The sequence below is a fragment of the Dipodomys ordii genome, unplaced genomic scaffold (assembly GCF_000151885.1).
Source record: "Dipodomys ordii isolate 6190 unplaced genomic scaffold, Dord_2.0 Scaffold68, whole genome shotgun sequence".
Taxonomy (NCBI): Eukaryota; Metazoa; Chordata; class Mammalia; order Rodentia; family Heteromyidae; genus Dipodomys; species Dipodomys ordii.
In genome coordinates, this window is record NW_012267284.1 from 1,237,786 (window position 1) to 1,252,517 (window position 14,732).

At 41.3% G+C, this 14,732-nt stretch overlaps 1 protein-coding gene across 2 annotated transcripts; it reads right to left on the bottom strand.

Moving 5' to 3' along the window:
* Positions 1-240: 240 nt before the first annotated feature.
* Positions 241-14,183, bottom strand: LOC105990977 (zinc finger protein 883-like). 2 transcript variants are annotated; one of them, XM_013023527.1, is made up of 5 exons: positions 14,093-14,183; positions 12,380-12,526; positions 5,811-5,937; positions 5,287-5,382; positions 241-2,824 (listed from the first exon to the last, which is right to left on the bottom strand). In XM_013023527.1, exons 2-5 carry the CDS (start codon positions 12,398-12,400, stop codon positions 1,314-1,316), a joined length of 1,755 nt encoding a protein of 584 aa, XP_012878981.1. In that variant the 5' UTR covers positions 12,401-12,526; positions 14,093-14,183; the 3' UTR covers positions 241-1,313. The 2 variants fall into 2 exon arrangements, with proteins under 2 accessions (XP_012878981.1, XP_012878980.1); XM_013023526.1 differs by lacking the exon at positions 5,287-5,382.
* Positions 14,184-14,732: the final 549 nt, after the last annotated feature.

Here is a 14,732-nt window from a genome sequence, read left to right on the forward strand (position 1 = left end):
TAATAGGAGTTCAACTATAGTAATTCCCTTACATATATTAAGATTTGAGTTTAACACCAGTAATATCAGCTACTCAGGAGGAAGGGATAAAGAGAGTAACCTGGTTTGAGGCTAGTGTGGGCAACAGTTTGCAAGCACTCCATCTTAACAGACCAATTTTTTAAAAAGGCTTGACATGTGTTAGGTAAATTAAATAGGTAGGTTTAATTAGGTAGCCGATGAAGAGAACACCACGCAGTATTTAGGCAGGAAGAGAAATTTATTCTTTACTCAACTGCTGCCCCCCGCTGTGCATGGTGGAGAAGCACATGGTCAAAGGAACAGGCCAATGTTCCACCTGAGTTTAAGTAAGGAAGGGGCAGGGAGAAGGGGGTGACCTGGTGAGGGAAGGTGTGGTCACACTGGATGCAGATGTGACCTCAAGGCCTGGGACCTCCCCAGTCCAACAGGAGGTGTGATGGGGGTGGCCCGGGATGTGACCTTGGGAGAGGGGGTGACTGCCTCCAGGTGTGCCAGTTACCTAGGTGACACAAGTACTAGGTGAAGACTTAGCCAAGAGGAGGGTGGAGTCTGCCCTGCCTCCCCAGGGCAGAACTTACAACATGGTAACACTCATCTCTCGTCCCAGCTATGTAGGAAGTGGAAATAGGCAGACTGAGATCCCAACTGGCAACATGTAAATGTGAGACCTTATATGAAAAATGATAAGAGCAAAAGGAACATGAAGCACTGCTAGTAGTGCACCCATGTAGCAGGAGCAAGGCCCAAAGTTTAAACCCCAGTTCCATACATAAAGATATGATCAAAGGCTTCGCCGTACTCTATACTTGGAATGTGTTTCCCAGTATGTATGACTATTTTCTTCTTCGGAGGTGCATATACGTTGGACAAAGTTCCTTTAAGCCACCACATGAATGACGTTTCCATCCAGTGTGAATTTTATGATGTTGAATAGGAATGAGATTTATTAAAGGGGAAAAGGATTTGCTACATTCTTGGCATTTGAAGGTCTCTCCAATACAAATTCTTTGGTGTTGAACAAGAAAGGTCTAAGCAAATGTGAGAAGTTATGTCACATTCTATGTATCTATAACAGTGTTTCTCCAGTTTGAATTTTCTAGTGTTGAACCAGGCTTATTAAGGCTTTTGCCACAATCATTGTATTTGTAGGAAATCTTCCTAGTATGGATTATCTGATGTTGATTATGGTATGAAGAACAGTTAAAAGGCTTTGCAAATTACTTGTCCTTATTTCTCACCAGTATGAATCCTGTGAAGTTAAGGATTAAACTTTGAGTAAATGTTCTATTACCTTATTTACCTTTAGGTTTCTCTCCAGTGTGAATTCTCTGGTGCTGATTGAGATATGAAGAGCATTTAAAGGCTTTGCCACATTCTTTGCATTTGTAGGGCTTCTCTCTAGTGTGAATTCGTCGGTGTTGGTTAAGGTGGGAGGAACAATTAAAGGCTTTGTCACATTCTTTGCATGTGTACGGCTTCTCTCCAGTGTGAATTCTCTGATGTTGATTAAGGTGTGAGGAACAGATGAAAGCTTTGCCACATTCATTACATTTGTATGGCTTCTCTCCAGTATGGATTCGTTGATGTTGACTAAGGTGTGAAGAACAGTTAAAGGCTTTGCCACATTCTTTACATCGATAGGGTTTCTCTCCAGTGTGAATTCGCTGGTGTTGATTTCGGTATGAAGAATGGTTGAAGGATTTGCCACATTCCTTGCATTTGTAGGGTTTCTCACCAGTATGAATTTTCTGATGTTGAGTAAGGATTGAACTTTGATTGAATGCTTTGCCACATTCGTTACAAATATAGGGCTTCTCTCCAGTGTGAATTCTCTGATGCTTATTAAGGTGAGAAGAACAGCTGAAGGCTTTGCCACATTCTCTACATATATAGGGCTTCTCTCCAGTGTGAATTCTGTGGTGTTGAGTGAGGTATGAAGAACAGTTAAAGGCCTTGCCACATTCTTTGCATTTGTAGGGTTTCTCAACACTATGAATCCTCTGATGTTGACTAAGGAAGGCCTTTTTACTAAATGTTTTGCCACACTCTTTACAATTATAGGGTTTTTCTCCAGTAGGACTATTTTGATGTTGATTAAAGTAGGAAGAACAGTTAAAAACTTTGCCACATACTTTGCATTTGCAGGGCTTCTCACCAGTATGAATTCTCTGATGTTGACAGAGGTATGAATAGTTACAAGTGTTACCACATTCTTTACACCTGCCAGGTTTCTCTCCAGTATGAATTCTCTGGTGTTGAATAAGGGCTGAGCAGCTGTTAAAGTCTTTGCCACATTCTTTGCATTTGTGGGGTCTATCTCCTGGAGGAGCCCTCTGAAGTTGATAAAAGGTTGAGTTGTCAATAAAAGCTTGTCCACATACATTACATGTATAAGGTTTGTCTTGACTGTGGATGCTTTGATAGATAGTAAGTTTTGAACATTGATGAAAGCCTTTCCCGCATTTGATGCATTTGTAAAAGTTCTTTGGAAAAAGAGTATAATGATGTTTACTAGGATTTAAGGCATGTTTAAAATCTTTGTGAATTTCATTACAATGATTAGTTATTTTCTGAGAGGACAGATGTTCTTGGTCTCTGACAGCAATGGACGTTTTCTTGTTGTGGGCAGCTATCACACACTGGTTATGTCTATTGTGACAGACTTTCTGACTAGTACATTCAACCACATTGTCCAAAGCTTTCCTTAAATTTAAATTGCTAAGTCCGTGCTTTCCATGTCTTCCTTTTATTACTTTTTGTAATGAATGCTTTTTGCTTGGCTCTGTGCACTGAGAAGACACAGCTGAAAGAAACCAAAGTAAGAAATGGTCTCACTACACTCAAGTAAATACAACTTATAAATTTAGTATTTAAAAGGCTATGACATTTACGAGATAGAGAAGTAGCTAGCACAGTAAACAGGAGTCCCATATTTCCACATGGACATATGCATTTAATGAAAGTATGGTGACCACATTGCCTTTGCGAGAACTTTCAAAGCTAGTTATATGACTTCACAGCAGCCCAGGTGAGCACAAAAGTAAGGAGAGCATAGACTAAAGTAGAGTTTAGTGAACCACACAGCTCTTCTTTCCAGCACTGTGCAGTTAGAGAAAAAATATGACAACAAAAGAAAAACCCTGTCAACTCCATTCCTCTCCCTCAGAAGACAAAAGATTAGAACAAATCAAGTATTTTTCACATTCTTGGGAACTATCTGAAGACTGGTTTTTGCATCCTCTGAAACAGTGTGGAAGGTAACAATTATAGTTACATATAGGATGAGAGCTCAGGTCAGAGGAGACAGAAGTGTGTAGTTACTACAGTACCAAGAAGATGGCAGAACCACCAAGTGTCTCCTACAAGGAGTCCATCCTTGTAGGATGTCTGGTAAGCATTAATAACTTCTAGACTTCTGGTTTTAATGAAGAAAATTGAGGGGAAGATGCACATTGGTGGTATGGACAAGGTAATTTTTATTACATTTCCTTTTCTGTCCTTTTTGAGGATATGTGCACTCTTATTTCTAAATGAGCTGGCCTGATGTATTGTGGCCTACATCCTAAAGTCCAGTGTCTCATCTCCAATTTCCACCTGGCAGCAGCTGCAGACTGCATGTTTGTCTGTATTGAAAATTCTTCTCTACAGATATGGTAACATAACAATTTGAATATACTTAACTCTACTGAATAGTACACTAAAGATATTTTAAAAAGTAATTTTATGTTTCGTGGTTTTGATCACAATTAAAATGAAATGACAAAACTCAAGATAACTCAATTATACATATATATATATATATACACATATATATGTGTGTTTGTGTATATATATGTATGTGTGTGTGTGTATGTATATATATATATGTTTTGTTTTGTTTTCTTTTTTTTTTCTGTCAGTCATGGAGCCTGAACTCTGGGCCTGGGCACTGTCCCTCAGCTCTTCGGCTCAAGGCCAGTGCTCTACCACTCTACCACTTGAGTCACAGCACCACTTCCGGCTTTTTTTGTTTATGTGGTGCTAAGGAATCAAACCCAGGGCCTCATGCATGCAATGCAAGCACTCTACCACTAAGCCACCTTTCCAGCCCAATTATAAATATTTTAAGTTACATTTAAATCACGAAAGAATTTCAATGAAGCAACACATATATCAATAAATAGGGGAAATGAGGATAATTTCATTTAGAATGAATATTCTCTAAATATTCAGTCATTCATTAAACAACCACCCAGAGCCAACCAACAGAGAAAGTATGGTCACTGCTGGGCACTAACAGTTTACACTTCTAATCCATTACTCAGGAGGCTGAGATCTGAGATTGTAGTTCAGAGCTAGCCCAGGCAGAAAAGTCTGTAAGACACTTTTCTCTAATTAATCAGCAAAAATGGTAGACTGGAGGCAAGGTTCAAGTGGTAGAGAACCAGCAGTGAAAGAGCCAAATGAGAGCAAGAAAGACACTAAGTTTAAGTCCCAGGGCTAGAAAGGAAAGAGAAAAAGATGAATGAAGAAAATACGGTCCAAAAAATTAGGGGAAATATTTATACAAGAAAACAATATGTTTAACTGTATTAGAAACAGGCATATGACTCATAACTACTTTAGTTACACTATACACTGTCCTAAAGTGTACAATATTAAATGCCATTAAACTATAACACATAGGTAAAACTAAAACTATTGTCAACTGATAATTGAAGGACTCTACATTAAAAAGTGTGGAATTGCCAAACAATGACTACACGCTTATGTGCTGTAAGAACCTTGTAGTTAAGTATTATGTTTAGCTATAACTATAAACACATGAAAAAGCATACATTTGAAACTACTGCCATTCAGTGTTGGCAGGAAACAATGACAATAATCTGTAAGTATTGATAAAGAATTCTGATGAAATCATTTTGAGATACTGCGTGGATTAACTAGGGAAAGGTCTCTATCACATTTTGATAGTGATTCCAGAGAGGTCACTAAGTGTGTATGCAGGTGGTTTGAAGTCCACTAAGCATTGAGCAATCTTCACATTCTGCAGCTCCTCACAGGCTGTTCCTGCTGCTGTGCTGGGAGACGGCTGTGGGGTGTCAGGAAGCTACAGGACTTAAAGCACTAACAGCACAGGGCAGGAGATGTCTTCCTCTCAAAGCATGAGACATAAGAGCAGCTTCTATCCAAGCTGAGCTCCTCCATTTATACTGTACAGTCTGACTTCCTCAGTGATCTTAAACCCTCTCACCCGTGTCCTCTGATTCATTTCCTCCTACCCACCTGGATATACTGCTCCTGCCTCTTGTCTCTTCAGATTCCAAGGCTCTTCCCACTCCTCCAGAAATGTGATAAGGTATGGCTGCGAGATAGCAAGACCTGCTTGTTGCAAAAGAGATGATGCTTGCCTGGCATTCTCCCAGTGGCATTCTGCCCCTTCTGCATCAGTTCTGTACTTTAGTGAGAGAAGCACTGCCCAGGCTGGCAAATGAATTCACAAGCAGTCCCTGACAAGCATGCAACCTGCAACTGCTGCCGGGTGGAAGCTGGAGATGAGACACTGGACTTTAGGATGTAGGCCACAACACAGCAGGCCAGCTCATTTAGAAGTAAGGGTGCACACATCCTCCAAAAGGACAGAAAAGCAAATGCAATAAAAATTACCTTGTCCATACCACCAATGTGCATCCTCCCCTCCATTTTCTTCCTTAAAACCAAAAATCTAGAAGTCACTGATGCTCACCAGACATCCTACAAAGGAGGAAGGTTGACAGGAATTAAGGACTTTGTAGAGAAGTTACACTCACCCAGGGAGACCAGGTTTCTGTAGTTCTCCAACATCACATCCCTATACAAAGTACACTGAGCAGGACTCAGGTATTCCCTCTCCTCTGGAGAGAAGTTAATGGACACATCCTTGAATGACAACAGTTTCTGAAATAAAAATAAAAATGAATCACTGTTTATTGTGGTCCAGGGGATTAGGCTCATGGCCTCTACCACCTGAGCTATGCCTGTGCTTTTACTTGGTCTGAAACAGTTTCACTTTTGCCAATGCCAGGGATGGACCATTGATTTCTCCTACCTCTTCCTCCAGAGCAGTTAGGATTACAGTCATGTACCACCACACCAAGCAGAGTTCTTCATTTGACTCAAGATGAAATAAGAACTTGTTCTGACCTTAACTATTCAGTAAAATACTTACTGACACTAAACATTCTCTCACGCTTTTTTTGACAAGCAGCAGCAGCATAGGGCAGGGGTTTGAATTTAGGGCCTGGGTGGTATCCCTGAGCCTTTTTGCTCAAGACAGTGCTCTACCACTTTGAGCCCACAGCTCCATTTCCAGTTTTTAGGTGATTAATTGGAGATAAGCCTGCCCGAGCTGGCTTCAAACCACAATCCTCAGATCTCAACCTCTTGAGCAGATAGAATTACAGGCATGAGCCACCAGTGTCCAGCTCTCTCATGCTTTTGATGAAAGAGCATGACCTAAGATCCACTCACCAGTACCAGACACAGACTTACATGAAATAGGAAAAGTAAAAAGTGGCACCAACACAGGAATGCTCACTGTGCTGACAAGTCAACACAGCACTACATAAGTGCCAAATACAGTAAACCATAAACTCTCATGCCAATCTACTCCCCAGATGTTTTATATAAAGCTCAAGTTGTCTATATAGTCAATGTTTGTTATTTCATATCGTGGATATAATCATTTTTAACATTCTCGAAATGCTTCTATAGCTACTCTTCTCTAACATTTTGTTTGATTCTAGGAAATCAATGTACTCTTCTTCTGTAAATGACTATTTTATAAAGTCTTATTAACATAAAGCTAATGGAGCATGTAGGCAGGAAATACCATAGTGTGTTCTAAGCAGCTTCCTGACAAGGCACTTTGCACTAAAGTTGTGATGATCTGTCTTGTTTGTTACACTGACTGCATATTCTATTTAGAGCTATAAACAATTTCCAAACAATTCTCTTTAGTAATAAGAACAAAATCCCTGATAACCACACTTGGCTTCATTCGGTTTCTCTCTTTTCTCTAAGCCCCTCCTCAGAATGAGACTACAGCCATCATTTATGACTATCCCCAAGAGCAGGCTGGCTTTCCCATGTTCTGGGATCTGGATTTTCTTTCGTTTTGTTGGGGTTTTATTAGGCCTGAGACCAGGAATCAATATTGGTACCTGATGCTTTTACTCACTGGCTGGTGCTCTACCAACTGAGCCACACCTCCGACCTCTGGGATCTAGATTTTCTACCTTCCTCCACTCTTCCCTGTGCCCACCTCCTCTCTACTTTTCTTTGCTCCTCCCTACAGAAGCCAGTTTATTTTTTGTCTAACCTTTGACATGTTTGTAGATCTTGTATATGGTGCTTTCTACCTACTGAAATACTTCCTTTGAAGATGTTCATGTCTCTTTGCATTGCTATCTAACTCAAAATCATCCAAGACAACACCCAACATTAATGCAGGGAAAAATAAATCAGTTCCTAGAACATGCTGCTGCTGCTTGTCAAGTCCTTTGAAATCAACATGTCATCAAATCCAGCACCCTTTTGAACCAGATGTATTTAATATTACATATTAATCCATAACTGAACTTATTGTTTTAGGGATGAGCCCACATTAGGCTGGGCCTACTGCTAATTCTCTCTGCAGGACCTTGGAAGGGTCCTGCCTCTGACTGGGCAACTCTGCTTCTGGGGGAGACCTGGATGTTCACTGGAGCACTTTGGTTCTCTTCCCCATGGAATCATCCTCCAGCAAGGAGCAAGGGCTGATTCTTATGGAGAAGACAGACTTAGACTAGTCAGATGCATTCAAGGCCCACAACTGGTATACTGGCATAGTCACACTTTCAATTGGACACACTAAACAAGGTCAGCCAGATCCAAGCCAGCCTCTGAAAGTGGCTGTTAGCCCATTTACAAGAGTAGACATACAGGGAATGCCTAGGAACTAATTTGTAATCAGTATTACCCTGTCTTTTCTTACAGATAAGTTGTCTCTGACTGTTTTAAAACAAGGAGATTATCTAGAGGCCCTTAACCACTGAAAGGCCAGCCTCACACACCAAAGCTCAGAAACCTCTGGACAAGCCTGCACATCAGTTTCTGTAGAGCTTCCAGACATTTAAGAATGACATTTGTGCCACAGAAGTTAGCTTCCCTTTAGGTTTGCCTCCAACTGCTACTCTTCACTGCATGGCTATTCTAACAAGAATGTTCCTCAAGTGCCTTCAAAACCTAGGGATAATATGGGAAAGTAACAGGGCTCAGGAACTGTGACACATGACACATTTGTGAACATGTACAATGCAAAGTTTAAATCCTTTGTGGTACTTATATGCTATTCATGATCGTTAGCCTAGATTAAATCAAATTACTATGCCTAAAACAACCCCTTGCTTGGAAAGCAAGTGACCAGGGTAGATGAGCTGAGAAGACGTCTTTCCTGCTGCAACTTATCCAAATGGTTCCGTACAAGCCCCACTTGGAACAAACCAAGGAATCAGAGCCCTGAGGGACCCGGGCTCTCATGGTTATTAAGAGCTCTCTGGAATTAGAGTGTATACTCTAATTCCAGAACTAAAATTGCTGCTTTAACCCATTAAGTTATTAACTCACCGTTAATAGTTTCTAAAATGAATGTAAAGTATTTGCTCCTAACTGTGGCCTGTCAGATTTATCCACTGTGTTATCCAGATTTCCCTTCCCATCACAAAAAGCTGTACTTTGGGCCCACAATTTGGGAGGTTCCCATTCAACTGGATCTCTTACTCTGTAGTGAGGGAGCACATCATGGTAGAAAGGGATACTCCAAGAAAAGGTGATTGCCTCATAGCAAGGAGGTCAAGAGACCAGGGATGAACAAACCCATTCCAGCACATGCTTCCAGGTGACGGAACATCTCACTAGGTCTCAGCAGCATCGCTCTGGTGACATGGGCCACTGGGAACCGTCCATCCAATCACAACAAACACATTATCTAATAACTAACCCACTCCAAAAACTCACCTGCAGTACTCATTTCACTTCTTAGTCAACTCAGTTCAACTACCGAGGGCACACTAAGCACAGGGAACACTGTACAGGAGAAGGATTAGGAGAGGAGGGTTGCACTACTTGAAATAGAAACCAGATATGACTTACAAATGAAGGCTAAAATGGAAAGACCTAAGGGGCGACCCAAGGGCTAGGATATAAAGTAATCCCTCTGAATACTAAAATCTCTCTGATGAGAAAACATATCTCACTTTAAAACAAAACCAAAATGTAGCTGTGATTGTGAGATGCTGAATTAGGATTTTTGCATAAATAGGTATTTTAAACTTTAAGGCATCAGAAACTATTAGAAAGTGTTAACAAGAAATAAAACCAAACCTTCCTTAGGACCACCCTAACCATTCTTGCACCCTCATCCCCAAAGGTAATCAAGAGCCTAAGAACTCTATCAACCAACTTGTCCTTTCATACAAGTGCTGCACTGCTTGAAATTTTAAACAAATAAGATGAGTAGTAAACACATCTGTAACTCAGATTCATCATTAAATAATCATTTAGGATATTTGAGGGGAGAAGGGGATAAAGTTTTGCTATGTTACCGAACCCTGGCCTTGAACTCCCAATCATCCTAAGTACTGGAATTACAGACATGAACTACCATGCTCAACGTACTTTTATTTCCTCTTTGCTTCTACTGTAGAACTCCCCATCTCATTTTATTCATTTATACAATTACTTAGTTACTGAAGATGAACTTTATATTGTATATTATATGTTAAATAAAACATAATGAATGATAGTAACTGTATAGTACTGGCAAATAAGCCCATAAAAACATTCACTGCAATTTTGAAAACTTTTATCATTCCAATAAAATTATGTTGTGTTTCTCCCTAAGCAACTCTCCTCCAGATGGAACTTCCTGTTGACATTTTTTTTTTCCTTTTGTGCCAGTACTAGAGCCTGAATGTTACCCCTTAAGTTTTTTCACTCAAGGCTGATACTCTACCACTGGAGCCACAACACCACCTCCTATTTTTTGCTGGTTAATTGGGGGTAAGAGTCTCACATACATTTTTACCAGGCTGGCTTAAAACCACTATCCTGAGTTCTCAGCCTTCTAAACAGCTTAGGATTACAGGCATCAATCACCAGCACTTGGCTTAACTAACTCTTAAGAGTTTTAGAACATGGTATTAGATATGATACAGAAATCCATTTTTCTAAAATTATTAGTGACTACCTGAAAGAAAAAAAAAATCAAAGCTGAGTGCCACCTGTAATCCTAGCTACTCAGGAGGCCAAGATGCAAAAATTGGGGTTTGAAACCAGCTTGGGCAGGAAAGCCCATGAGACTCTTATCTCCAATAAACTACTCAGAAAATGCTTAAAGTGATGCTGTGGCTCAAGTGGTAGATTACTAGCCTTGAGCAAAAAGAAGCTCAGGGACAGAGCTAGGCCCTGAGGTCGAGCCCCAGGACTGGCCAAAAATTAAAAAAAAAGGAATTACAAGTAAGAGTCTAAAAATACACGTAGTCATTATTGAGCTAGAATACAATTTTACGTTAGTACACATAGCAGAATCATTGACAAATGTGTGTATACACAAAGGTATACATTATTGAAATCAATGCTCTCAGTTTTTGTTATTTCTGTCTGTTCTTCTTGACTTCTTAAGATTTACTCCAATAACTGATGAATGTTTCCTCCCACTGACTCCTAAGGCCAGTACAACACACCTGCTGGCAAGGAGCAAGGCTCAGATGGCATAAAACCTCACTACCTAAAGTTGTCCAAGGTGTAAAAGGGAAGTATTTGCTTTTGAGCAACAACAGGTTCTCCCATAACCACTTCACTTTTATAAAAACAAAGACACAAAGGCTAGGAATGATGTCACATGACATTAGAACTGAGAAAAGAGTCCAGGGGAAAAAAGCTCCTTTTGGCGGTTTCGGTCAGGGTTACATGAAAAAAATGAATGGAGGAGTTGGTTTTCATTTTGGCATTGTGGAGGCTAAGGTGTCCTACGGTACCTGAAAAGGAACCTCTCATCCAAAGGGTAAGGAATAAAACTTAACTGCAGGGTAGGACAAATGTAGAATAAGATGCAAAATTTAGTAGAGAGAAAAGAGTAGCAAAGTTCATGAAAATATGAAGAACCTCTCAGCAAGGTAATGTTCGAAACATCAAGAATAATTTTGCAAATATAGCAGAAAACTGAAAACCTAGAAAACAGTCCTTAGATTTTTACTACAGTTTAACTTTCTGATTCAATAAAATAAAAAAAAAGTCTATCATTTTCAAAAAACTGACCCAAGGCCAATCACTGGATCACACCTATCCTGCTAGCTACTCAGGAGGCTGAGATCTGGAAATCATAGTTCAAAGGCAGAAAAGTACATGAGACTCCATCTCCAAAATAACCAGGAAAAGATAGGCCGGGGAGTATGGCCCTGGTGATAGAGGAATAGTTGTGAGCAAGCTAAAGCAAGCATGAGACTCTGAATTCAAATCTCAGTACACACACACACACACACACAAAATCTGATCCAAGGTAACCATAAAAATAGGTTAAACGTACAAATGAACAATAGAAATAGAACTTTAACAGTCTATGTTACAAGCTACATATTGAAACAAGGTAAAAGAAACATGGAGTTAAGAATCCATAGCAGATGCTACCCAGGTTTCACCCATGCATCAGTGGAGACTTCCAAAAGCTGTGTGAGACCGCACTACTTTAGCAACTCCAGGAAATCTTTTTAACTGACTGTGTTACAGCACTAGGTGTGTGACACCACTGCAGTATGCGGTGCTTATTTCCAAGATGGCAGAGAAGCACTCTCATCTGCATCACTTATCTTCCCAGAGAAGACTGTTTTAGATTTTGCATCTGTGTGAATTTGGCAGGGTCATATATAACAAAAAAGATCAGAACAAAAGACACTCAACTTAGATGCTTACAAGGTACCATAACAATGTCAATGTATAGTCCCCTGATATCCAACTCCTTTTGGTTTTGGTTTTTGTCAATCATAGAGCTTGAACTCAGGGCCTGGGTACCGCCTCTGAGTTCTTCTGCTCAAGGCTCGAACTCTACCACTTTAAGCCACAGCAACCCTTCCAGTTTTCTAGTGGTTATCTGAAGAGTCTCACAGACTTTCCTGCATAAGCTGGCTTCAAACCATAATCCTCAGATCTCAAGTCTCCTGAGTCACTAGGATTACAAGTGTGAGCCACAGGCACCTAGCTGATATCGAGCTTTTTTATTCTGATTTTTGTACCTTCTCATTTTGATTAATGAAAGCTTGTAAAACAGAATAAAAACAAGCTGAAGAAAAGTAAGCAAACTTACCACTGATGTTTTCATTTTCATTGTGCATAGAGACCTATGTGGAGGGCTGTGGAGTCACATATGGATGGATGATAAGGAGAATGAAGGCATGATGGGAAGGGAAGCCTCACAGCCAGATTCCACTGTACAAAGATCTCTACATGGAAGCTACAGGGAAACAAAAACAAAAACATACAAAACTCGTCTCTCACCTAAGAAAAACTACAGGATAGACCATGGTAAAAGGAGCATACCCAATTCTATTAATTGGAAGAGATTAAACACAAAATTTACACTTTAGTTAAGCATGTATTTGCTACTAAGTAACAACGTTATGGTAAAGAAATCATTTAAAATTTTAAGGTTGGATGGTGGTTCACTCTAGACAGTAGGATCAATCATTGCCTATACTATTCAAAGCAAGGATCTTCCTCTTACTGGAATCTTCTGCTTCTGTTCAGAGATGCTATTGAGAGGTTTCAAGCCAGAAGGGTATTCAGGAGGGCTTTTTGTTCCAAGCAAGCTTCTTCCAAACACTGTAGCACTTATTTTATCCAAAAAAAAGAAGAAGAAGAAGAAGGGGGGAGGGGACTATCAAAGAACTCACTGTCCCTGGTGTTAGCATTTTCCTTACCTCTGGTCCCCAGCTTCACCCAGCCCTGAGCTCTCCCTGCCCTAGAGTCCCCACCATATAGCTCCCTCTCTGTGCTCAGATCTACTTACGCAGGTGCCTTGCCGCTAGTCTCAAAGCTCTGGGACTGGATAAGGACAAAAGCCATATGGTCCCTCTCCCTGGGGAGATATGGCCCCTCTAATAAATCTTATCATAATCTTTCTCCTGTGCCTGCTTGCCTCCCTGTGGTACTCTGGGATGGTTGTGATGGATCCTAACACCTGGAAATTAAGTAATTTATAAACTTCTGTATTACACAAACTATTTTATAAACTTCTCAAACCAATAGTGCTCAGCAGGCTATCAAGTAGAGAGGTCCAGATTACCCAATTGCTTCAGAGACATTAAAAAAAAATCCTACAGGTACAACTACTATGTAAAAGACTTAGTCTAAGCAGGACTCCAGTGTCTCATGCCTGTAATCTCATCTACTCAGGAAGCTAAGATCTTAGATTCTTGGTCTGAAGCCAGCCAGGGCAGGAATGTAAGATTCTTATCTCCAACTAACCAGCAAAAAAAAGGTGGAACTGGAGCTGAGGCCCACGAAGGAGAGCATTAGCCTTAGGCAGGGAAAAAAATAAACTAAAATAAAAGGCTGAGTGGCAGTTCCCAAGCCCGGAGTGCAAGCCCCAGGGCTCATGCACACGGACGCACACACGCATGCACAAAACCTCCAGTCTAGGCTAATAACCAGATCCTTCTTTGGCAGAGCTAGAACTCACCCCACAGACCTCCCAGGCTCCCGTGATCAGCAGGCCCACCCTTGCCCTCGGGCCATCTTGGACTCGTCCATCCCTTGTACCGAACCAGCTTTGACACACACAGGCCTTCCGGAAGCACGCCATATTCTGATAAGAAAATCAACGAAAGCCAGGCCCTGCGCCCCTCTTGGCCTGGCCCTGGCCCTGTGGGGCCTGGCACCACCGCGGCCCGCCCCGGCCCGGTGCCACCCAAGCCCATGGACCCACCCACATCTCTGCTCCCGTCCAGTGTGGGGACACCCTTCCCAGAGACGCGCCCCACCCCTGCAGGGCTCGCTCTTTGCCCCGCCCAGCACCAACCTTCCTGCACAAAGAACCTCACTCTCTCTCAGCAGGCACCACAGCTTCCAAACAACACCACCGCTTCCAGGCAACACAACTACCACACGGGTGTCCTGGCAAAGATGGCGAGGGTGGGCGGGGAGACGCAAGCGCAGAAGCAGCCTGAAAAAGACGAGGGGAGTGGGGGGGGCCAGTGTGTGACGTCATGGGGCTCTGGAAACTACATTTCCCATAAGTCTGTGGGCTAACTTCCGGAAGCCAGGCAGGGTGCATTTTCTGGGTTGTCAGCAAAACTGACTGTAGTTTCTATAAACTACCGATCCCAGTTCATCCCTACCGGCCTGGCCGCCACAGGTGACTCGACGTCTGTTTTTATTCCTGGATTGCCAAAAATGAAAGAAGTAAAATGTGGAGATACGTACATATTAGTTGAGCCTTTGGCAATAATTGTTAGCTTTATTTCTTCATTCTGATCATTATTCTGTAGTTTAAAACCTCCTGTCTACTTACTATAAATGCTAAATAAAGCCTAGGAAATCCCCCCACACTGCCTGTTTTCTGATGGTTAATTAGAGATAAGAGTCTCACAAATTTTCTTGCCCAGGTTGGCTTTGAACACTGACCCTCTGATAATCAACCCCCTGAATAGTTAGGATTA